A 25,750-nucleotide genomic window follows, 5' to 3' on the forward strand; every position below is an offset into this window, starting at 1 on the left:
TGCACGGACGGAATAGGACCTCGGTTCTAATCTGTTCTTCTTGTTTTAAAGGATAAAGAGATTTAATGAGTGACTAACTGAAACAGGTGGGGGCATTCGTATTGCGACGTGAGGTGAAATTCTTGACCATCGCAAAACGACCTACTGTGAAAGCATTTGCAAAGGATGCTTTCATTTATCAATGGAAAATTCGAGGAGGAGGCGGCACCATGCATGAGCAGTTGAATGGCAGCAATTCGATGGACCATTCATTATTACTATTATTAGTAGTAGTACCTGAATAGGAGGTACTACTACTACATTATAAGGAAGTGAGAAGACCGAATGATTCTATGATGATAATGACGGTCTTGTACCTACCTACCTACCTACCTACCTACCTACCTACCTACCTACCTACCTATCTAACCTAACCTAAACTACCTACCTACTGTTCAAATGAATAAGTAGTAACTACCTGGTTGATCCTGCCAGTAGTCCTATGCTTGTCTCAAAGATTAAGCCATGCATGTGTAAGTACAAGCCGACTTAAGGCAAAACCGCGAATGGCACATTAAATCAGTTATGATTCATTGAATCTGTAAACCCACTTACTTGGATAACTGTGGTAATTCTAGAGCTAATACATGCATCACGTCTCTGGCCGCAAGGGAAGAGCACTTTTATTAGTTCAGTTCCAAACCAGTCGGGCCTCGGTCCGTCAGCCAAATGTGGTGACTCTGAATAACTTCTTGCTGAGCGCACGGTGCACGCACCAACGCTGTATCTTTCAAGTATCTGCCTTATCAGCTTTCGATTGTAGGTTATACGCCTACAATGGCTATAACGGGTAACTGGGAATCAGGGTTTGATTCTGGAGAGGGAGCCTGAGAAACGGCTACACATCTAAGGAAGGCAGCAGGCATGCAAGTTACCCACTCCTGGCATGGGGAGGTAGTGATGAAAAATAATGATGCGAGACTCATTCGAAGCCTTGCAATCGGAATGAGCACACTTTAAATCCTTTAATGAGGATCCATGGAGGGCAAGTCTGGTGCCAGCAGCCATGGTAATTCCAGCTCCAATAGGGTATAGTAAAGTTGTTGTGGTTAAAAAGCTCGTAGTTGAATTTCATTCAGTTACAGACTAACGGTTCACCGCACGGTGCCGACTGTCACGCTCCGAACAGCTGCATCACTGCTGGCTTGCACAGGTTGCTCTTCATCGAGTGTCCCAAGCAGCCAGCATGTTTACTTTGAAGAAAAAAATTAGAGTTCTCAGAGCAGGATTGTTGAATGGCCTGAATGTCCATGCATGGAATAATGGAATAGGACCTCGGTTCTGTTTTGTTGGTTTACTGAATCAAGAGGTAATGACTGATAGATAAAGGCAGGGGCATTCGTATTGCGATGCTTGAGGTGAAATTTTTGGACCGTCGCAAGACGAACTACTGCAAAAGCATTTGCCAATGATGTTTTCATTAATCAAGAACAAAAGTTAGAGGTTCGAAGGCGATCAGATACCACCCTAGCTCTAATCGTAAACGATGCTGACCAGTGATCCGCCGGAGTTATACCCATGACCCAGTGGGCAGCTTCCAGAAAGCCAAAGTCTTTGAATTCCAGGGGAAGTATGGTTGACTCAACATGCGGAAACTCACCAGGCCCAGACACCGGAAGGATTGACAGATTGAGAGCTCTTTCTTGACTCGGTGGGTGGTGGTGAATGGCCATTCTTAGTTGGTGGAGCGATTTGTCTGGTTAATTCTGATAACGAACAAGACTCCAACCAAGATGCCTGCAAGCTTCACGGTGTCTGTTCGCAACTTCTTCTTAGAGGGATAAGTGGCAATTCCAGACGCAGGAGATTAAGCAATAAGAGGTCTGTGATGCCCTTAGATGCTCTGGGCTGCACGCACGCTACACTGAAGGGTTCAACATGCTCTCCCTGTCCGAAAGGAGTGGGTAATCCATTCAAACCTCTTCATGATGAGGATTGGGGCTTGCAAATGTTTCCCATGAACGAGGAATTCCCAGTAAGCACAAGTCATCAGCTTGCATTGATTACGTCCCTGCCCTTTGTACACACAACCCGTCGCTACTACCAATTGAATGATTTGGTGAGGACTTTGGACTGGCACTCTTGGATGTACTTGTACCCCACATGAGGCAGGCATCACGTCCTGTTCTAGTTGCTAGGGTTCTCAAAGCCTGGAGCTGATGGAAAGATGTCCAAACTTGATCATTTAGAGGAAAAGTCATATCAAGGTTTCCATAGGTGAACCTTCGGAAGGATCATTAACGATGCTTGCTAATGATGCAGTAGCAAGTTTATTTGTGAAAAGAAGGAGGGAGGCCTTGGGAACCCAAACTAGCAAATTTGTGAAGGCCCAGAGGTTCCCGGCCCCCAAAAGATATTGTCGTCGTCATAGTAATAGTAATAGTAGTATGAAGCGGACCACTTCCATACATGCCTATCTATATAAAGTGCAGTACAGTTAGGTCGAAAGCAACAGGCAACTACAAATGACGAGTTGGCAATGATGAAGAAAAATTAGTAGTAGTAGTTGTAGGGGAGAGAGTGAGAAATAAGAATGTGATTAAGCTGAACTGATTAAAAGTCACCAGTTCCACTGCTCTACTACTAATACAATATAAAGAAATGGCGAAATGTTTTGGGTGAAAAGGTTGTTGTTGGTGTATGTATGCTGAGAAGGCTTCGGTGTGAGCCTGCCTGGAGCTTCTTACACCAGTGAAGCAGCAAAAATGACCTTGGTGGAAGTAGCAAATAAAGGCAGTCATAAGTATGGAACCAGATGTAATGACTGACTATTAACAGGATGACAAACGAATGCGAAAGCATTTGTCAAGGATGTTTTCATTAGTCAAAAATTGAGCGAGTGAGCGACCGTCTGGTCCCTTGAGCCTACTCCCAGGCGGCGGCTTTGGCTGTCAATACTATTTTTGTGTGGTATAATAGTCGGTTCCATTGAAGATTGACTGTTAACAACAAAAACACATCAACCCTCAGCAAGGTACACAGAACAGTTTTACTAGCAGTAGTAGTAGCACCAGCAGCATTAGCAAGCAGTTAGTAGGGACATTATTATAGTATAGAGCAGTATGACGGGCCCTAGATCACTGCTGATGATGATTAACAAATATGTTCCTGCTGCTGTTGCTTCTGTTGTTGTTGTTGCTGCTGCTACTGGCAATATTGATGATGGTGATTTTGCATGGGCATGATGGAAGAAATTGGACCTCAAGTACATTGGGTTGCCTTTTATAAGCCTTTGCACGTACTGTGTCTTCTCGTAATGGGAAGACTAAAGTACTGTAATGAAAGACACCTCTTGACGGGGATCACTCGGCTCGTGGGTCGAGGAAGACCACAGCGAACTGTGTGGCTGTATGTGAATCGCAAGATTATCAGATACAGTGACAAGTCGAACGCATATTGTGGCGGTGGCTGTATGCTGCCGTCACTCCTGCATGCGAGTTTGACTAACATCCATCAGGCAGTTTGGCTGGCTTATTCAGCCTTAAGCCCGCATTGGGGAGTCGCCGCCGCCTCTCCCTGAGGGGGAAGGATAAGGACTACAGTAGCAAACACTGCTATCTAGTGCTGTTACTGTCATTGTTATCCTGCAAGTGGCATTCCCTTAAGTATTATTATTATCCTTCTTCTTGAAAGAGGAGCAGTTGCGAGGTTTCTTGACCCTCGAAGGAGCATCCACCCCAAGCCTGGGAGGAGAAGGATGATTTTCCTTTTCTTCCTTCGCCACCAACAAGACCACCAATTGTTTCTGTCAGTTTACTGACTGATGACGACTTTTGGTGGTTGACGACATTGGTAAGCATGGGTTTGGCCCAGGTGGGTGCACCGTCCTGATCAAGTATCTGGTCAGTAGCAGCAGAGCCAGCAGCAGCAGCTGCAAATACATGGAACAAAATCAAAGCTGAAGCCAATAACACATTATTAGCAACAAAAGAGAGATGCCTACTATCAGGACAAGGAAGTGACCAGGTAGGATGTTGTTATGCATCACAGTCTCAGACTTCACGTAGCATCTGCTTCTGTTGTCCATGATGGAAGAAGTTCCTGCCTGCCTGTGTGCTTGCTTTGAAGTTTCCAGCATATTATTATTTTGCTGCTCCTGCTGGCAGTTACCAATGCTGGACTGAAGAGGGGCCAGCTCACCTGAATCCCAGCTAGCCTCTACATACATAGAGGAGGTTGTGTTAGGGGTGCTATTAGGCTTCTTGCTGCTGCTGCCTTTTAGTGTCATCATTAATGTGATGATGATGATGAGCTGATCAAAAAACAGGCAAGTAAACGGAAATGAAAGGCGGACTGAGAAGACGACTGATATGAGTGGGAGTAAAGAGAAGAATGCTCATAAATGGCACCAAATACTGTATGAATGAGATCCTGCTATTATTATGATAAGAGTCTGCTTCCATCTCGTTGTTGTTGTGTCTTCCAGTATGTCAGTCAAGAAAGTACGTACTGTGACTTGCCTAGGTTGTGGTGATGTATAATTAATCAGTAGCTGCTCCTTTGCTTTACGAAGCAACTTCAGCTTTTTACCCTCCTGCATGTTCAGGCCCCGATCACTCAAAATCTTTTTCACTCCATCTTTCCGTCTCCAATTTGGCCTTCCACTTCTCGTTCCCTCCAACTCTGACACAAATATCCTATGTCAATATTTCCTCACTCATTCTCTCCATGTGACCAAATCATTTCAAAACACCCTCTTCTGGTCTCTCAACCACACTCTTTTTATTACCACACATCTCTCGCAACCTTTCATTACTTACTCGATCAAACCACCTCACACCACATATTGTCCTCAAACATCTCATTTCCAACACATCCACCCTCCTGCACACAACTCTATCTATAGCCCACGCCTCGCAACTATTTAACGTTGTTGGAACCACTATTCCTTCAAACACACCCATTTTTGCTTTCCCAGATAATGTTCTCGCCTTCCACACATTTTTCAATGCTCCCAGAACTTTCATCCCCTACCCCACCCTGTGACTCACTTACACTTCCATGGTTCCATCTGCTGCTAAATCCACTCCCATATATCTAAAACACTTCACTTCCTCTAGTTTTTCTCCATTCAAACTTATCTCCCAATTAACTTGCCCCTCAACCCTACTGTACCTAATAACCTTCCTTTTATTCACATTTATTCTCAGCTTTCTTCTTTCACACACTTTTCCAAACTCAGTCACCAAGCTCTCTCATCCACAACAGACTGCATACTTGCCCCTCTTTCCAAAACTCTTGCATTCACCTCCCTAACAACCCCATCCATAAACAAGTTAAACATACATGGAGACATCAGCACCCCTGAGGCAAACCGACATTCACTGAGAACCAATCACTTTCCTCTCTTCCTACTCGTACACATGCCTTACATCCTTGATAAAACATTTCACTACTTCTATCAACTTCCCTCCCACACCATATATTCTTAATATCTTCCACAGAGCATCTCTATCAACTCTATCATATGCCTTCTCCAGATCCATAAATGCTACATACAAATCCATTTGCTTTTCTAAGTATTTCTCATATACATTCTTCAAAGCAAACACCTAATCCACACATCCACTTCTGAAACCACACTGCTCTTCCCCAATATGATGCTCTGTACATGCTTTCACCCTCTCGATCAATACCCTCCCATATAATTTCCCAGGAGTACTCAACAAACTTACACCTCTGTAATTTGACCACTCATCTTTATCCCCTTTGGAACCATAGAAGTGGAATTGAGTCATACGGTTGGGGAGGAGGTGAAGGTTCTTGGAGCGTTGAAGAATGTCAGGAAGGCGAAAACGTTATCTTGGAGAGCAAAAATGGGTAGGTTTGAAGGAATAGTGGTTCCAACAATGTTATATGGTTGCGAGGCATGGGCTATAGACAGAGTTCTACAGAGAGGATGGTGGATGTGTTGGAAATGAGATGTTTGAGGACAATATGAGGTGTGAGGTGCTTTGATCAAGTAAGTTATGAAAGGGTAAGAAAGATGTGTGGTAATGAAAAAAGTGTGGTTGAGAGAGCAGAAGAAGGGGAGTTGAAATGCTTTAAACACATGGAGAGAATGAGTGAGGAAAGATTGACAAATATATACATGTGTCAGAGGTGGAGGAAAGGAGAAGCAGGAGACCAAATTGGAGGTTGAAGGAGGGGTGAAAAAGATTTTGAGCAATCGGGGCCAGAACATACACAAGGGTGAAAGACATGCAAGGAATGGAGTGAATTGGAAGAATGTGGTATACAGGGGTCGACATACTGTCAATGGATTGAACCAGGGCATATGAAGCGTCTGGGGTAAACCATGGAAAGGTCTGTGGGGCCTGGATGTGGAAAGGGAGCTTTGGTTTCGGTGCATTAAACATGACAGCAAATATCGTCAAAGGCCTCTCTCTTCTCTTTCACTAATAATCTTGCTTCTTCCTCACACCACTCACTACCCTTTCTAATCTGCTCACCTCCAACATTTCTCATGTATCTTTTGTGCAAGCCATCACTGCTTCCCTGCATATATTCCATTCCTCCCCCACTCCCCTTCCGTCATTTGCTCTCACTTTTCGCCATTCTGCACTCAATCTCTCCTGGTACTTCCTCATATAAGTCTCCTTTCCAAGCTCACTTACTATCACCACTATCTTCTCTCCAACATCCTCTCTTCTTTTCCGAAAACCTCTACAAATCTTTACGTCTACATCCACAAGATAGTGATCAGACAACCCTCCAGCTGCCCCTCTCAGCACATTAACATCCAAAAGTCTCTCTTTTACACGTCTATCAATTAACACATAATCTAGTAACACCCTCTGACCATCTCTCCTGCTCACATACGTACACTTATGTATATTTATCTTTTTAAACCAGGTATTCCCAATCATTAGTCCTTTTTCAGAACACAAATCCACAAGCTCTTCACCATTTTCATTTACAACATTGAACACCCCATGTACACCAATTATATCCTCAACTGCTACATTACTCACCTTAGCATTCAAATCACCCTTCGGTATAACCAGGTCTCGTGCATCAAAGCTGCTAACAAACTCACTAAGCTGCTCCCAAAACAATGCCTCTCATGATCTTTTTCCTCATGACCAGGTGCATAGGCACCAATAATCACCCATCTCTCTCCATCCACTTTCAATTTTACCCACATTAATCTAGAATTTACCTTGTTACACTCTATCACATACTCCCACAACTCCTGCTTCAGGAGTAGAGCTACTCCTTCCTTTGATCTTGTCCTTTCATCAACCCCTGACTTTACTCCCAAGACAATCGCAAACCACTCTTCCCCTTTACCCTTGAGCTTTGTTTCACTCACAGCCAAAACATCCAGGATCCTTTCCTCAAACATACTATCTATCTCTCCTTTCTTCTCATCTTGGTTACAACCACACACATTCAGACACCCCAGTGTGAGCCTTTGAGAAGGATGAGCACTCCCCACTTGACTACTTCTGTTTCCCCTTTTAGAAATTTAAACAGAAGATACAGATGAAAGGTGTTTTGGTCAGGGTGGTGTATGAAGTGAGAGGGTCAGGGAGAATGATTTGGTGAAGAAAGAATAGGTAGTGAAACCTTTGTGGAAGACGAAATCCAGCAAGATGGCAGGTTTCGATGGTACTGCAATGGAATGTATTGAAAAAGGGGGTGACTGTGTTGTTGATTGTTTGGTAAGAATATTCAATGAATGTATGAACTATGGTGAAGTGCCTGCGGATTGGCAGAATGCAGACATAGTACCATTGTACAAAGGCAAAGGGGATAAACGTGAGTGTTCACACTACAGAGGTATATGTTTGTTGAGTATTCCTGGGATATTATATGGGAGGGTATTGACTGAGAGGGCGAAGGCATGTACAGAGCATCAGACTGGGGAAGAGCAGTGTGGTTTCAGAAGTGGTAGAGGATGTGTGGATCAGGTGTTTGCTTTGAAAAATACATGTATGAAATACTTAGAAAAACAAATGGATTTGTATGTCGTATTTATGGACCTGGAGAAGGCATAAGATAGAGTTGACAGAGATGCTTTGTGGAAGGTTTTAAGTGTATATGTTGTGGGAGGAAAGTTGCTTGAAGCAGTAAAAAGTTTTTACCAAGGATGTAAGGCATGTGTATGAGTAGGAAGAGAGGAGAGTGATTGGTTACCAATGAATTTCGGTGGGTGGCAGGGGTGTGAGATGTCTCCATGGTTGTTTAATTTGTTAATGGAAGGGGTGGTTAGGGAGGTAAATGCAAGAGTTATGGAGAGAGAGGTGAGTATGCAGTCTGTTGTGGATGAGAGGACCTGGAAAGTGAGTCAGTTTCTGTTAGCCGATGATGCAGCTATAGTGACTGAATCATGTAAGAAACTGCAGAAATTGGTGACTGGGTTTGGTAAAGTGGGTGAAAGAACAAAGTTGAGAGTAAATGTGAATAAGAGCAAGGTTATTAAGTTCATTTAAGAGACAAGTTAATTGGGATGTAAGTCTGAATGGAGAAAAATTGGAGGTTGTGAAGTGTTTTAGATATCTGGGAGTGGACTCAGCAGTGGATGGAACTGTGGAAGCTGAAGCGAGTCACAGGGTGGGGGAGGAGGCAAAAGTTCTGGGAGCAATGAAGAATGTGTGGAAGGAGAGAACATTATATCAGAGAGCAAAAATGGGTATGTCTGAAGGAACAGTGGTTCCAACAATGTTACATGGTTGCAAGGCATGGGCTATAGATAGGGTTGTACGGACAGGGGTGGATGTAAGGTGGTTTGTTCAAGTAAGTAATGTAAGGGTAAGAGAGATGGATGAGAGAGCAAAAGATGGTGTGTTGAAATGGTTTGGACATGTGGAGAGAATGAGTGAGGAAAGATTGACAAAGAGGATATATGTGTCAGAGGTGAAGGGAACAAGGAGAAGCAGGAGACTAAACTGGAGGTGGAAGGAGGGAGTGAAAAAGATTCAGGGCCTGAACATACAGGAGGGTGTGAGGCGTGCAAAGAACAGAGTGAATTGGAATGATGTGGTATACCGGTGTCAATGGGCTGCCAATGGATTGAGCCAGGGCCTGTGAAGCGACTGGGGTAAACCATGGAAAGGTCTGTGAGGCCTGGATGTGGATAAGGAGCTGTGATTTTTGGTATATTACACACAGTAGCGAGAGACTTAGTATGAACGAATGGGGCCTTTTGATCTGTATTCCTGGCACTACTTCGCTGGAGCAGGGGATAGCAATGCTCTTTTCTTGTGGGGTAGCAACAGGAATGGATAAAGACAAGCAAGTGTGAATATGTACATGGTTATGAATGTATGTTTCAGAGGTGGAGGGAACATGGAGAAGCAGGAGACCAAACTGAAGGTGGAAGGACAGAGTGAAAAAGATTTTGAGCAATCAGGGCCTGAACATACTGGAGGGTGAGAGGTGTGCAAGGAATAGAGTGAATTGGAACAATTTGGTATACCGGGGTCAATGGGCTGTCAGTAGATTGAACAAGGGCATGTAAAGCAACTGGGGTAAACCATGGAAAGGTCTGTGAAGCAAGGATGTGGATAGGGAGCTGTGGTGTTTGGTGCACTACACATGACAGCGAGACCGAGTGTGAACAAGGGGCGTTTTTGTCTGTATTCCTGGTGCTACTTCACTGGAGCAGGGGATAGTGATGCTGTTTTCCTGTAGGGTATCGACAGGAATGGATGAACGCATGCATGAATAAGTACATGGTTATGTATGTACTGTCTGTGTAATGTGTATGTATATGGTGATATGTATATGTATGTATATGTGCATATGTGGGCATTTATGTACATATATGTGTACATGAGTGGATGGGCCAAACTCCATCTGTTTCCTGAAGCTACCCCACTGACATGGGAAAGGGCAATTATGTATAACAATATAAATGATAAGGAATACATGTATAAATGTCATACCTTGACATATTCAGTAAGCTGCACTGGTCTGAATTTTCCTGCAAACACCTTGGCATCCATAAAAATTGCTAACTCCTTCATATTACCAACTGTTGCACTCATAGCCACCAGCTGAACCTTGGCTGAAAATAACAATTCAAATTAATTCATATTTTTGCAGGGAAGTAGTGCAAATGACTTGGACATGTATAAAAGAAAGTGGCAGGAGGTCAAGAGAAAGGTGCAAGAGGTGAAAAAGAGGACAAATGAGAGTTGGAGTGAGAGAATATCATCAAAATTCTAGGGAGAACAAAAAGATGTTTTGGAAGGAGGTACATAAAGTGCGTAAGACAAGAGAACAAATGGGAACATCAGTGAAGGGGGTTAACGGGGAGGTAATAACAAGTAATGGTGAAGTGAGGAGATGGAGTGACTATTTTGAAGGTTCGTTGAATGTGTTTGATGACAGAGTGGCAGATACAGGGTGTTTTCGCTGAGGTGGTGTGCAAAGTGAGAGGGTCGGGAGAATGGTTTGGCAAACAGAGAAGAGGTAGTGAAAGCTTTGCGGAAGATAAAAGCTGGCAAAGCGTCTGGTTCGGAAGGTATTGCAGTGGAATTTATTCAAATAAGGGGATGACTATGTTGTTGACTGGTTGGTAAGGATAATTAATGTATGTATGGATCATGGTGAGGTGCCTGAAGATTGGCAGAATGCATGCATAGTGCCACTGTACAGAGGCAAAGGGGATAAAGGTGAGCGGTCAAGTTACAGAGGTATAAGTTTATTGAGAATTCCTGGGAAATTATATGGGAGTGTATTGATTGAGAGAGTAAAGGCATGTACAAAGCATCAGACTGAGGAAGAGCAGTGTGGTTTCAGAATGGTAGAGGATGTAAGGATTAGGTGTTTGCTTTGAAGAATGTTTGTGAGAAATACTTAGAAAAAAAGATGGATTTGTATGTAGCATATATGGATTTGGAGAGGGCATGTGATAAGAGTTGATGGAGATGCTTTGCAGAAGGTATTAAGAGTATATGGTGTGGGAAGTAAGTTGCTAGAAGCAGTGAAAAGTTTATATTAAGGACGTAAGGCATGTGTACGAGTATGAAGAGAGAAAAGTGAATGGTTCCCAATGAATGTCGGTTTGCGACAGGGCTGCATGATATCACCATGGCAGTATAATTTGTTTATGAATGGAGTTGTTAGGGAGGTGGATGCAAGACTGTTGGAGAGAGGGGCAAATATGTAGTCTGCTGTGGATGAAAGGTCTTGGGAAGTGAGTTAGCAGTTGTTCGCTGATGATAAAGCACTGGTGGCTGATTCGGGTGAGAAACTGCAGAAGCTTGCGACTGAATTTGGTAGAGTGTGTGAAAGAATAAAGGTGAGAGTAAATGTGAATAAGAGCAAGGTCATCATGTTCAGTTGGGTTGGGGGACAAGTTAATTGGGAGGTAAGGTTGAATGGAGAAAAAATGGAGGAAGTAAAGTGTTTTAGATATCTGGGAGTGTATTTGGCAGCGGATGGAACCATGGATGTGGAAGTGAGTCAAAGGGTGGGGGAGGGGTCGAAGGTTCTGGGAGCGTTGAAGAAAGTGAGGAAGGCGAGAACTTTATCTCAGAGAGCAAAAATGGGTATGTTTGAAAGAATAGTAGTTCCAACACTGTTATATGGTTGCAAGGCATGGGTTACAGATAGGGTTGTGTGGAGGAAGGTGGATATGTTGGAAATGAAGTGTTTGAGGAGAGTATGTGGCGTGAGGTGGTTTGATCGAGTAACTAATAAAACGGTAAGAGAGATGTCTGGAAATAAAAAGAGTGTGGACGAGAGATCAGAAGATGTATTGAAATGGTTTGGTCATATGGAGAGAATGAGTGAGGAAAGACTTACAAAGAGGATATATATGTCAGAGGTGGAGGGAACGGGAAATGGGAGACCAAATTGGAGGTGTAAGGATGGAGTGAAACAGATCTTGAGCAATCAGGGCCTGAACATACAAGAGGGTGAAAGGCATGCAAGGAATAGAGTGAATTGGAACAATGTGGTATACCAGGGTCGACGTGCTGTCAATGATGGAACCAGGGCATGTGAAGTGTCTGGGGTAAACCATGGAAAGTTTTGTAGGGAATGGAAGTGGAAAGGGAGCTGTGGTTTTCGGTGCATTACACATGACACCTAGAGACTAAGTGTGAACGAATGTGGCCTTTGTTGTCTTTTCCTAGCGCTACCTCAAACATGTGTGTGTGTGTGTGTGTGTGTGTGTGTGTGTGTGTGTGTGTGTGTGTGTGTGTGTGTGTGCGTGTGTGTGTGTGGGGGGGGTGTTGTCATTTCATGTGTGATGGAGAGGCGATAGGAATGGATGATGGCAGCAAGTATAGATATGTACATGTGCAAATATGTATTTTTATTTTTCATTTATTTTGCTTTGTCGCTGTCTCCTGCGTTAGCGAGGTAGCGCAAGGAAACAGATGAAAGAATGGCCCAAGCCACCCACATACACATGTATATACATAAACGTCCATACAAGCAAATATACATACCTATACACCTCAATGTACACATATATATACACACACAGACATACACATATATACACATGTACATAATTCATAGTCTGCCTTTATTTATTCCCATCGCCACCTCGCCACACATGGAATAACAACCCCCTCCCCCCTCATGTGTGTGAGCTATCGCTAGAAAAAGACAACAAAGGCCCCATTCGTTCACACTCAGTCTCTAGCTGTCATGTAATAATGCACCGAAACAACAGCTCCCTTTCCACATCCAGGCCCCACACAACTTTCCATGGTTTATCCCAGACCCTTCATATGCCCTGGTTCAATCCACTGACAGCACGTCGACCCCGGTATACCATATCGTTCCAACTCACTCAATTCCTTGCACACCTCTCACCCTGCTGCATGTTCAAGCCCTGATCACTCAAAATCTTTTTCACTCCATCTTTCCACCACCAATTTGGTCTCCCACTTCTCCTCGTTCCCTCCATCCTCTGACACATATATCCTCTTGGTCAATCTTTCCTCACTCATTCTCTCCATGTGACCAAACCATTTCAAAACACCCTCTTCTGCTCTCTCAACCACACTCTTTTTATTTCCACACATCTCTCTTACCCTTACATTACTTACTCGATCAAACCACCTCACACCACATAATGTCCTCAAACATCTCATTTCCAGCACATCCACCCTCCTACGCACAACTCTATCCATAGCCCATGCCTCGCAACCATACAGCATTCTTGGAACCACTATTCCTTCAAACATAGACATTTTTCCTTTCCAAGATAATGTTCTCGACTTCCAAACATTCTTCAAGGCTCCCAGGATTTTCGCCCCCTACCCCACCCTATGATTCACTTTCGCTTCCATGGTACCATCCGCTGCCAGATCCACTCCCAGATATCTAAAACACTTTACTTCCTCCAGTTTTTCTCCCTTCAAACTTACCTCCCAATTGACTTGACCCTCAACCCTACAGTACCTAATAACCTTGCTCTTATTCACATAACCTCTCAACTTTCTTCTTTCACACACTTTACCAAACTCAGTCACCAGCTTCTGCAGTTTCTCACATGAATCAGCCACCAGCGCTGTATCATGAGCGAACAACAACTGACTCACTTCCCAAGCTCTCTCATCCACAACAGACTGTATACTTGCCCCTCTTTCCAAAACTCTTGCATTCACCTCCCAAACAACCCCATCCATAAACAAATTAAACAACCATGGAGACATCACACACCCATCCCGCAAACCTACATTCACTGAGAACCAATCACTTTCTTCTCTTCCTACACGTACACATGCCTTACATCCTCGATAAAAACGTTTCACTGCTTCTAACAACTTGCCTCCCACACCATATATTCTTAATACCTTCCACAGAGCATCTCTATCAACTCTATCATATGCCTTCTCCAGATCCATAAATGCTACATACAAATCCATTTGCTTTTCTAAGTATTTCTCACATACATTCTTCAAAGCAAACACCTGATCCATACATCCTCTACCACTTCTGAAACCACACTGCTCTTCCCCAATCTGATGCTCTGTACATGCCTTCACCCTCTCAATCAATACCTTCCCATATAATTTACAAGGAATACTCAACAAACGTATTCCTCTGTAATTTGAGCACTCACTCTTATCCCCTTTGCCTTTGTACAATGGCACTATGCAAGCATTCCGCCAATCCTCAGGCACCTCACCATGAATCATACATACACTAAATACCCTTACCATCCAAAACTGCTGCCTTGCCGGCTTTCATCTTCTGCAAAGCTTTTACTACCTCTTCTCTGTTTACCAAATCATTTTCCCTAACCCTCTCACTCTGCACACCACCTCGACCTAAACACCCTATATCTGCCACTCTATCATCAAACACATTCAACAAACCTTCAAAATACTCACTCCATCCACTTCTCACATCACCACTACTTGTTATCACCTCCCATTAGCCCCCTTCACCGAAGTTCCCATTTGCTCCCTTGTCTTACGCACTTTATTTACCTCCTTCCAAAACATCTTTTTATTCTCCCTAAAATTTAATGATACTCTCTCACCCCAACTCTCATTTGCCCTCTTTTTCACCTCTTGCACCTTTCTCTTGACGTCCTGCCTCTTTCTTTTACAATCTCCAACTCATTTGCATTTTTTTCCTGCAAAAATCGTCCAAATGCCTCTCTCTTCTCTTTCACTAATAATCTTACATCTTCATCCCACCACTCACTATCCTTTCTAATTAACCCACCTCCCATGCTTCTCATGCCACAACCATCTTTGGCGCAAGCCATCACTGCTTCCCTAAATACATCCCATTCCTCCCCCACTCCCCTTACCTCCTTTGTTCTCACCTTTTTCCAATCTGTACTCAGTCTCTCCTGGTACTTCCTCACACAAGGCTCCTTCCCAAGCTCACTTACTCTCACCACTCTATTCACCCCTACATTCTCTATTCTTTTCTGAAAACCCATACAAATCTTCACCTTCGCCTCCACAAGATAATGATCAGACATCCCTGCAGTTGCACCTCTCAGCACATTAACATCCAAAAGTCTCTCTTTCACGCGCCTATCAATTAATGTAATCCATTAATGCTCTCTGGCCATCTCTCCTACTTACATACGTATACTTATGTATAGCTCGCTTTTTAAACCAGGCAATCCCAATCACCAGTCATTTTTCAGCACATAAATCTACAAGCTCTTCACCATTTCCATTTACAACACTGAACACCCCATGTATACCAATTATTCCCTCAACTGCCACATTACTCACCTTTGCATTGAAATCACCCATCACTATAATCCGGTCTTGTGCATCAAAACCACTAACACACTCATTCAGCTGCTCCCAAAACACTTGCCTCTCATGATCTTTCTTATCATGCCCAGGTGCATATGCACCAATAATAACCCATCTCTCTCCATTAGCTTTAAGTTTTACCCACATCAATCTAGAATTTACTTTCTTACATTCTATCACATACTCCCACCACTCCTGTTTCAGGAGTAGTGCTACTCCTTCCCTTGCTTGTCCTCTCACTAACCCCTGACTTTACTCCCAAGATATTCCCAAACCACTCTTCCCCTTTACCCTCGAGCTTCGTTTCACTCAGAGCGAAAACATCCAGGTTCCTTTCGTCAAACATACCACTTATATCTCCTTTTTTCTCATCTTGGTTACATCGAGAGATATTTAGACACCCCAATCCGGGCCTTCGAGGAGGATGAGCACTCCTCGTGTGACTCCTTCTGTTTCCCCTTTTAGAAAGTTAAAATGCAAGGAGGGGAGGGTTTCTGGCCCCCCACTCCTGTCCCCTTTATTCTTTCTCCCCGATCCCCAGGGATAGAAAAATGTATATATATATACAAATATATACATATATATATAATATATATATATATATATGTATATATGTATATATATATATATATATATATATATATATATATACATATGTATATATATGTATATATATATATATATATATATTGCGACAAAGCAAAATATAATATAATATATTATTTATCTTATTTTGCTTTGTCGCTGTCTACCGCGTTTGCGAGGTAGCGCAAGGAAACAGACCAAAGAAATGGCCCAACCCACCCCCATACACATGTATATACATACTCGTCCACACACGCAAATATACATACCTATACATCTCAATGTACACATATATATACACACACACAGCCACATACATATATACATATGCACACAATTCACACTGTCTGCCTTTATTCATTCCCATCGCCACCACGCCACATATGGAATACCATCCCCCTCCCCCCTCATGTGTGCGAGGTAGCGCTAGGAAAAGACAACAAAGGCCCCATTCGTTCACACTCAGTCTTTAGCTGTCATGCAATAATGCCCGAAAATAAAGCTCCCTTTACACATCCAGGCCCCAGACAACTTTCCATGGTTTACCCCAGACCCTTCACACGCCCTGATTCAATCCAATGACAGCACGTCAACCCCGGTATACCACATCGATCCAATTCACTCTATTCCTTGCCCGCCTTTCACCCTCCTGCATGTTCAGGCCCCGATTACTCAAAATCTTTTTCACTCCATCTTTCCACCTCCAATTTGGTCTCCCACTTCTCCTCGTTCCCTCCACCTCCGACACATATATCCTCTTGGTCAAACTTTCCTCACTCATTCTCTCCATGTGCCCAAACCATTTCAAAACATCCTCTTCTGCTCTCTCAAACACGCTCTTTTTATTTCCACACATCTCTCTTACCCTTACATTACCTACTCGATCAAACCACCTCACACCAAACATTGTCCTCAAACATCTCACTTCCAGCACATCCACCCTCCTGCGCACAACTCTATCCATAGCCTACGCCTCGCAACCATACAACATTGTTGGAACCACTATTACTTCAAACATACCCATTTTTGCTTTCCGAGATAATGTTCTCCACTTCCACACATTCTTCAAGGCTCACAGGATTTTCGCCCCCTTCCCAACCCTATGATTCACTTCCGCTTCCATGGTTCCATCCGCTGCCAGATCCACTCCCAGATATCTAAAACACTTTACTTCCTCCAGTTTTTCTCCATTCAAACTTACCTCCCAATTGACTTGACCCTCAACCCTACTGTACCTAATAACCTTGCTCTTATTCACATTTACTCTTAACTTTCTTCTTTCACACACTTTACCAAACTCAGTCACCAGCTTCTGCAGTTTCTCACATGAATCAGCCACCAGCGCTGTATCATCAGCGAACAACAACTGACTCACTTCCCAAGCTCTCTCATCCACAACAGATTGCATACTTGCCCCTCTTTCCAAAACTCTTGCATTCACCTCCCTAACAACCCCATCCATAAAAAAATCAAACAACCATGGAGACATCACACACCCCTGCCGCAAACCTACATTCATTGAGAACCAATCACTTTCCTCTCTTCCTACACGTACACATGCCTTACATCCTCGATAAAAACTTTTCACTGCTTCTAACAACTTGCCTCCCACACCATATATTCTTAATACCTTCCACAGAGCATCTCTATCAACTCTATCATACGCCTTCTCCAGACCCATAAATGCTACATACAAATCCATTTGCTTTTCTAAGTATTTCTCACATACATTCTTCAAAGCAAACACCTGATCCACACATCCTCTACCACTTCTGAAACCACACTGCCCTTCCTCAATCTGATGGTCTGTACATGCCTTCACCCTCTCAATCAATACCCTCCCATATAATTTACCAGGAATACTCAACAAACTTATACCTCTGTAATTTGAGCACTCACTCTTATCCCCTTTGCCTTTGTACAATGGCATTATGCAAGCATTCCGCCAATCCACAGGCACCTCACCATGAGTCATACATACATTAAATAACCTAACCAACCAGTCAACAATACAGTCAACCCCTTTTTTAATAAATTCCACTTCAATACCATCCAAACCCGATGCCTTGCTGGCTTCCATCTTCCACAAAGCTTTTACTACCTCCTCTCTGTTTACCAAATCATTTTCCCTAACCCTCTCACTTTGCACACCACCTCGACCAAACCACCCTATATCTGCGACTCTATCATCAAACACATTCAACAAGTTTTCAAAATACTCACTCCATCTCCTTCTCACATCACCACTACTTGTTATCACCTCCCCATTAGCCCCCTTCACTGAAGTTCCCATTTGCTCCCTTGTCTTATGCACTTTATTTACCTCCTTCCAATTTTCTTTTATTTTTATTTTGCTTTGTCGCTGTCTCCCACGTTTGCGAGGTAGCGCAAGGAAACAGACAAAAGAAATGGCCCAACCCACCCCCATACACAATGTATATACATACACGTCAACACACGCATATATACATACCTATACATCTCAATGTACACATATATATACACACACAGACACATACATATATACCCATGCACACAATTCACACTGTCTCCCTTTATTCATTCCCATCGCCACCTCGCCACACATGGAATACAATCCCCCTCCCCCCTCATCTGTGCAAGGTAGCACTAGGAAAAGACAACAAAGGCCCCATTCGTTCACACTCAATCTCTAGCTGTCATGCAATAATGCCCGAAACCACAGCTCCCTTTCCACATCCAGGCCCCACACAACTTTCCATGGTTTACCCCAGACGCTTCATATGCCCTGATTCAATCCACTGATCAATCAACTTTCTTCTTTCACACACTTTACCAAACTCAGTCACCAGCTTCTGCAGTTTCTCACATGAATCAGCCACCAGTGCTGTATCATGAGCGAACAACAACTGACTCACTTCCCAAGCTCTCTCATCCACAACAGACTGTATACTTGCCCCTCTTTCCAAAACTCTTGCATTCACCTCCCTAACAACCCCATCCATAAACAAATTAAACAACCATGGAGACATCACACACCCCTGCCGCAAACCTATATTCACTGAGAACCAATCACTTTCCTCTCTTCCTACACGTACACATGCCTTACATCCTTGATAAAAACTTTTCACTGCTTCTAACAACTTTCCTCCCACACCATATATTCTTAATACCTTCCACAGAGCATCTCTATCAACTCTATCATATGCCTTCTCCAGATCCATAAATGCTACATACAAATCCATTTGCTTTTCTAAGTATTTCTCAGATACATTCTTCAAAGCAAACACCTGATCCACACATCCTCTACCACTTCTGAAACCACACTGCTCTTCCCCAATCTGATGCTCTGTACATGCCTTAACACTCTCAATCAATACCCTCCCATATAACTTACCAGGAATACTCAACAAACTTATACCTCTATAATTTAAGCACTCACTCTTGTCCCCTGTGCCTTTCTACAATGGCACTATGCACGCATTCCGCCAATCCTCAGGCACCTCACCATGAGTCATACATACATTAAATAACCTTACCAACCAGTCAACAATACAGTCACCCCCTTTTTTAATAAATTCCACTGCAATACCATCCAAACCTGCTGCCTTGCAGGCTTTCATCTTCCACAAAGCTTTTACTACCTCTTCTTTGTTTACCAAATCATTTTCCCTAACCCTCTCACTTTGCACACCACCTCGACCAAAACACCCTATATCTGCCACTCTATCATCAAACACATTCAACAAACCTTCTAAATACTCACTCCATCTCCTTCTCACATCACCACTACTTGTTATCACCTCCCCATTTGTGCCCTTCACTGAAGTTCCCATTTGCTCCCTTGTCTTACACACTTTATTTACCTCCTTCCAGAACATCTTTTTATTCTCCCTAAAATTTAATGATACTCTCTCACCCCAACTCTCATTTGCCCTCTTTTTCACCTCTTGCACCTTTCTCTTGACCTCCTGTCTCTTTCTTTTATACATCTCTCACTCAATTGCATTTTTTCCCTGCAAAAATTGTCCAAATGCCTCTCTCTTCTCTTTCACTAATAATCTTACTTCTTCATCCCACCACTCACTACCCTTTCTAATCAACCCACCTCCCACTCTTCTCATGCCACAATCCATCACTGCGCAATCCATCACTGATTCCCTAAATACATCCCATTCCTCCCCCACTCCCCTTACTTCCATTGTTCTCACCTTTTTCCATTCTGTACTCAGTCTCTCCTGGTACTTCCTCACACAAGTCTCCTTCCCAAGCTCACTTACTCTCACCACCCTCTTCACCCCAACATTCACTCTTCTTTTCTGAAAACCCATACAAATCTTCACCTTAGCCTCTACAAGATAATGATCAGACATCCCTCCAGTAGCACCTCTCAGCACATTAACATCCAAAAGTCTCTCTTTCGCGTGCCTGTCAATTAACACGTAATCCAATAACGCTCTCTGGCCATCTCTCCTACTTACATAAGTATACTTATGTATATCTCGCTTTTTAAACCAGGTATTCCCAATCACCAGTTCTTTTTCAGCACATAAATCTACAAGCTCTTCACCATTTCCATTTACAACACTGAACACCCCATGTATACCAATTATTCCCTCAACTGCCACATTACTCACCTTTGCATTCAAATCACCCATCACTATAACCCGGTCTCATGTATCAAAACCACTAACACACTCATTCAGCTCCTCCCAAAACACTTGCCTCTCATGATCTTTCTTCTCATGCCCAGGTGCATATGCACCAATAATCACCCATCTCTCTCCATCAACTTTCAGTTTTACTCATATTAATCGAGAATTTACTTTCTTACATTCTATCACAAACTCCCACAACTCCTGTTTCAAGAGTAGTGCTACTCCTTCCCTTGCTCTTGTCCTCTCACTAACCCCTGACTTTACTCTCAAGACATTCCCAAACCACTCTTCCCCTTTACCCTTGAGCTTCGTTTCACTCAGAGCCAAAACATCCAGGTTCCTTTCCTCAAACATACTACCTATCTCTCCTTTTTTCACATCTTGGTTACATCCACACACATTTAGACACCCCAGCTCTGAGCCTTCGAGGAGGATGAGCACTCCCCGCGTGACTCCTTCTTCTGTTATATATATATATATATATATATATATATATATATATATATATATATATATATTTTTTTTTTTTTTTTTTTTTTATACTTTGTCGCTGTCTCCCGCGTTTGCGAGGTAGCGCAAAGAAACAGACGAAAGAAATGGCCCCCCCCCCCCCATACACATGTACATACACACGTCCACACACGCAAATATACATACCTACACAGCTTTCCATGGTTTACCCCAGACGCTTCACATGCCTTGCTTCAATCCACTGACAGCACGTCAACCCCGGTATACCACATGACTCCAATTCACTCTATTTCTTGCCCTCCTTTCACCCTCCTGCATGTTCAGGCCCCGATCACACAAAATCTTTTTCACTCCATCTTTCCACCTCCAATTTGGTCTCCCTCTTCTCCTCGTTCCCTCCACCTCCGACACATATATCCTCTTGGTCAATCTCTCCTCACTCATTCTCTCCATGTGCCCAAACCATTTCAAAACACCCTCTTCTGCTCTCTCAACCACGCTCTTTTTATTTCCACACATCTCTCTTACCCTTACGTTACTTACTCGATCAAACCACCTCACACCACACATTGTCCTCAAACATCTCATTTCCAGCACATCCATCCTCCTGCGCACATCTCTATCCATAGCCCACGCCTCGCAACCATACAACATTGTTGGAACCACTATTCCCTCAAACATACCCATTTTTGCTTTCCGAGATAATGTTCTCGACTTCCACACATTTTTCAAGGCTCCCAAAATTTTCGCCCCCTCCCCCACCCTATGATCCACTTCCGCTTCCATGGTTCCATCCGCTGACAGATCCACTCCCAGATATCTAAAACACTTCACTTCCTCCAGTTTTTCTCCATTCAAACTCACCTCCCAATTGACTTGACCCTCACCCCTACTGTACCTAATAACCTTGCTCTTATTCACATTTACTCTCAACTTTCTTCTTCCACACACTTTACCAAACTCAGTCACCAGCTTCTGCAGTTTCTCACATGAATCAGCCACCAGCGCTGTATCATCAGCGAACAACAACTGACTCACTTCCCAAGCTCTCTCATCCCCAACAGACTTCATACTTGCCCCTCTTTCCAGGACTCTTGCATTTACCTCCCTTACAACCCCATCCATAAACAAATTAAACAACCATGGAGACATCACACATCCCTGCCGCAAACCTACATTCACTGAGAACCAATCACTTTCCTCTCTTCCTACACGTACACATGCCTTACATCCTCGATAAAAACTTTTCACTGCTTCTAACAACTTGCCTCCCACACCATATATTCTTAATACCTTCCACAGAGCATCTCTATCAACTCTATCATATGCCTTCTCCAGATCCATAAATGCTACATACAAATCCATTTGCTTTTCTAAGTATTTCTCACATACATTCTTCAAAGCAAACACCTGATCCACAAATCCTCTACCACTTCTGAAACCGCACTGCTCTTCCCCAATCTGATGCTCTGTACATGCCTTCACCCTCTCAATCAATACCCTCCCATATAATTTACCAGGAATACTCAACAAACTTATACCTCTGTAATTTGAGCACTCACTCTTATCCCCTTTGCCTTTGTACAATGGCACTATGCACGCATTCCGCCAATCCTCAGGCACCTCACCATGAGTCATACATACATTAAATAACCTTACCAACCAGTCAACGATACAGTCACCCCCTTTTTTAATAAATTCCACTGCAATACCATCCAAACCTGCTGCCTTGCCGGCTTTCATCTTCCGCAAAGCTTTTACTACCTCTTCTCTGTTTACCAAATCATTTTCCCTAACCCTCTCACTTTGCACACCACCTCGACCAAAACACCCTATATCTGCCACTCTGTCATCAGACACATTCAACAAACCTTCAAAATACTCATTCCATCTCCTTCTCACATCACCGCTACTTGTTATCACCTCCCCATTTACGCCCTTCACTGAAGTTCCCATTTGCTCCCTTGTCTTACGCACCCTATTTACCTCCTTCCAGAACATCTTTTTATTCTCCCTAAAATTTACTGATAGTCTCTCACCCCAACTCTCATTTGCCCTTTTTTTCACCTCTTGCACCTTTCTCTTGACCTCCTGTCTCTTTCTTTTATACTTCTCCCACTCAATTGCATTTTTTCCCTGCAAAAATCGTCCAAATGCCTCTCTCTTCTCTTTCACTAATACTCTTACTTCTTCATCCCACCACTCACTATATATATATATATATATATATTTTTTTTTTTTTTTTCGTACTATTCGCCATTTCCTGCATTTGCGAGGTAGCGTTAAGAACAGAGGACTGGGCCTTAGAGGAAAAATCCTCACCTGGCCCCCTTCTCTGTTCCTTCCTTTGGAAAATTAAAAAAAAATGAGAGGGGAGGATTTCCAGCCACCCGCTCCCTCCCCTTCTAGTCGCCTTCTACGACACGCAGGGAATACGTGGGAAGTATTCTTTCTCCCTTATCCCCAGGGATACATATATATATATATATATTATATATATATATATATATATATATATATATATATATATATATATATATATATATATATATATATATATATATATTATATTATTTTTTTTTATTATACTTTGTCACTGTCTCCCGCGTTTGCGAGGTAGCGCAAGGAAACAGACGAAAAGAAATGGCCCAACCCCCCCCCCCCATACACATGTATATACATACGTCCACACACGCAAATATACATACCTACACAACTTTCCATGGTTTACCCCAGAAGCTTCACATGCCTTGATTCAATCCACTGACAGCACGTCAACCCCGGTATACCACATCGCTCCAATTCACTCTATTCCTTGCCCTCCTTTCACCCTCCTGCATGTTCAGGCCCCGATCACACAAAATCTTTTTCACTCCATCTTTCCACCTCCAATTTGGTCTCCCTCTTCTCCTCGTTCCCTCCACCTCCGACACATATATCCTCTTGGTCAATCTTTCCTCACTCATTCTCTCTATGTGCCTAAACCACTTCAAAACACCCTCTTCTGCTCTCTCAACCACGCTCTTTTTATTTCCACACATCTCTCTTACCCTTACGTTACTCACTCGATCAAACCACCTCACACCACACATTGTCCTCAAACATCTCATTTCCAGCACATCCATCCTCCTGCGCACAACTCTATCCATAGCCCACGCCTCGCAACCATACAACATTGTTGGAACCACTATTCCTTCAAACATACCCATTTTTGCTTTCCGAGATAATGTTCTCGACTTCCACACATTCTTCAAGGCCCCCAGAATTTTCGCCCCCTCCCCCACCCTATGATCCACTTCCGCTTCCATGGTTCCATCCGCTGCCAGATCCACTCCCAGATATCTAAAACACTTCACTTCCTCCAGTTTTTCTCCATTCAAACTCACCTCCCAATTGACTTGACCCTCAACCCTACTGTACCTAATAACCTTGCTCTTATTCACATTTACTCTTAACTTTCTTCTTCCACACACTTTACCAAACTCAGTCACCAGCTTCTGCAGTTTCTCACATGAATCAGCCACCAGCGCTGTATCATCAGCGAACAACAACTGACTCACTTCCCAAGCTCTCTCATCCCCAACAGACTTCATACTTGCCCCTCTTTCCAAAACTCTTGCATTTACCTCCCTAACAACCCCATCCATAAACAAATTAAACAACCATGGAGACATCATACACCCCTGCCGCAAACCTACATTCACTGAGAACCAATATATATATATATATTCTAAATTATTTCTTACTTTTTTCATATGTATATATATGTATATGTGTGTGTGTGTGTATATGTGCATGTGTATGTGTATGTATATATATATGTATATACATATATATATATATATATATATATATATATATATATATATATATATATATATATATATATATATATGTATATACATTCCTGAGGATTGGCGGAATGCATGCATAGTGCCTTTGTACAAAGGCAAAGGGGATAAGAGTGAGTGCTCAAATTACAGAGGTATAAGTTTGCTGAGTATTCCTGGGAAATTATATGGGAGGGTATTGATTGACAGGGAGAAGGCATGTACAGAGCATCAGATTGGGGAAGAGCAGTGTGGTTTCAGAAGTGGTAGAGGATGTGTGGATCAGGTGTTTGCTTTGAAGAATGTATGTGAGAAATACTTAGAAAAGCAAATGGATTTGTATGTAGCATTTATGGATCTGGAGAAGGCATATGATAGAGTTGATAGAGATGCTCTGTGGAAGGTATTAAGGATATATGGTGTGGGAGGCAAGTTGTTAGAAGCAGTGAAAAGTTTTTATCGAGGATGTAAGGCATGTGTACGTGTAGGAAGAGAGGAAAGTGATTGGTTCTCAGTGAATGTAGGTTTGCGGCAGGGGTGTGTGATGTCTCCATGGTTGTTTAATTTGTTTATGGATGGGGTTGTTAGGGAGGTGAATGCAAGAGTTTTGGAAAGAGGGGCAAGTATGAAGTCTGTTGGGGATGAGAGAGCTTGGGAAGTGAGTCAGTTGTTGTTCGCTGATGATACAGCACTGGTGGCTGATTCATGTGAGAAACTGCAGAAGCTGGTGACTGAGTTTGGTAAAGTGTGTGAAAGAAGAAAGTTAAGAGTAAATGTGAATAAGAGCAAGGTAATTAGGTACAGTAGGGTTGAGGGTCAAGTCAATTGGGAGGTGAGTTTGAATGGAGAAAAACTGGAGGAAGTGAAGTGTTTTAGATATCTGGGAGTGGATCTGGCAGCGGATGGAAACATGGAAGCGGAAGTGGATCATAGGGTGGGGGAGGGGGCGAATATTCTGGGAGCCTTGAAGAATGTGTGAAAGTGG

The 25,750-nt window shown here is 43.0% G+C and overlaps 1 protein-coding gene and 1 pseudogene across 3 annotated transcripts in view; one reads left to right on the forward strand and one right to left on the reverse strand.

Moving 5' to 3' along the window:
• Nucleotides 1–25,750, reverse strand: part of LOC139752010 (uncharacterized) — a 467,243-nt gene that overhangs the window by 265,149 nt on the left and 176,344 nt on the right. For all 3 annotated transcript variants that reach the window (XM_071667787.1, XM_071667788.1, XM_071667789.1), the window contains exon 8: nucleotides 9,933–10,054. In XM_071667787.1, the coding sequence (XP_071523888.1) occupies nucleotides 9,933–10,054 (122 nt within the window). The remainder of the gene's footprint in view (nucleotides 1–9,932; nucleotides 10,055–25,750) is intronic.
• On the forward strand, nucleotides 3,327–3,480 carry LOC139752272 (5.8S ribosomal RNA; annotated as a pseudogene).

This window comes from Panulirus ornatus, chromosome 12 (assembly GCF_036320965.1).
Source record: "Panulirus ornatus isolate Po-2019 chromosome 12, ASM3632096v1, whole genome shotgun sequence".
In the NCBI taxonomy this organism is placed as follows: domain Eukaryota; kingdom Metazoa; phylum Arthropoda; class Malacostraca; order Decapoda; family Palinuridae; genus Panulirus; species Panulirus ornatus.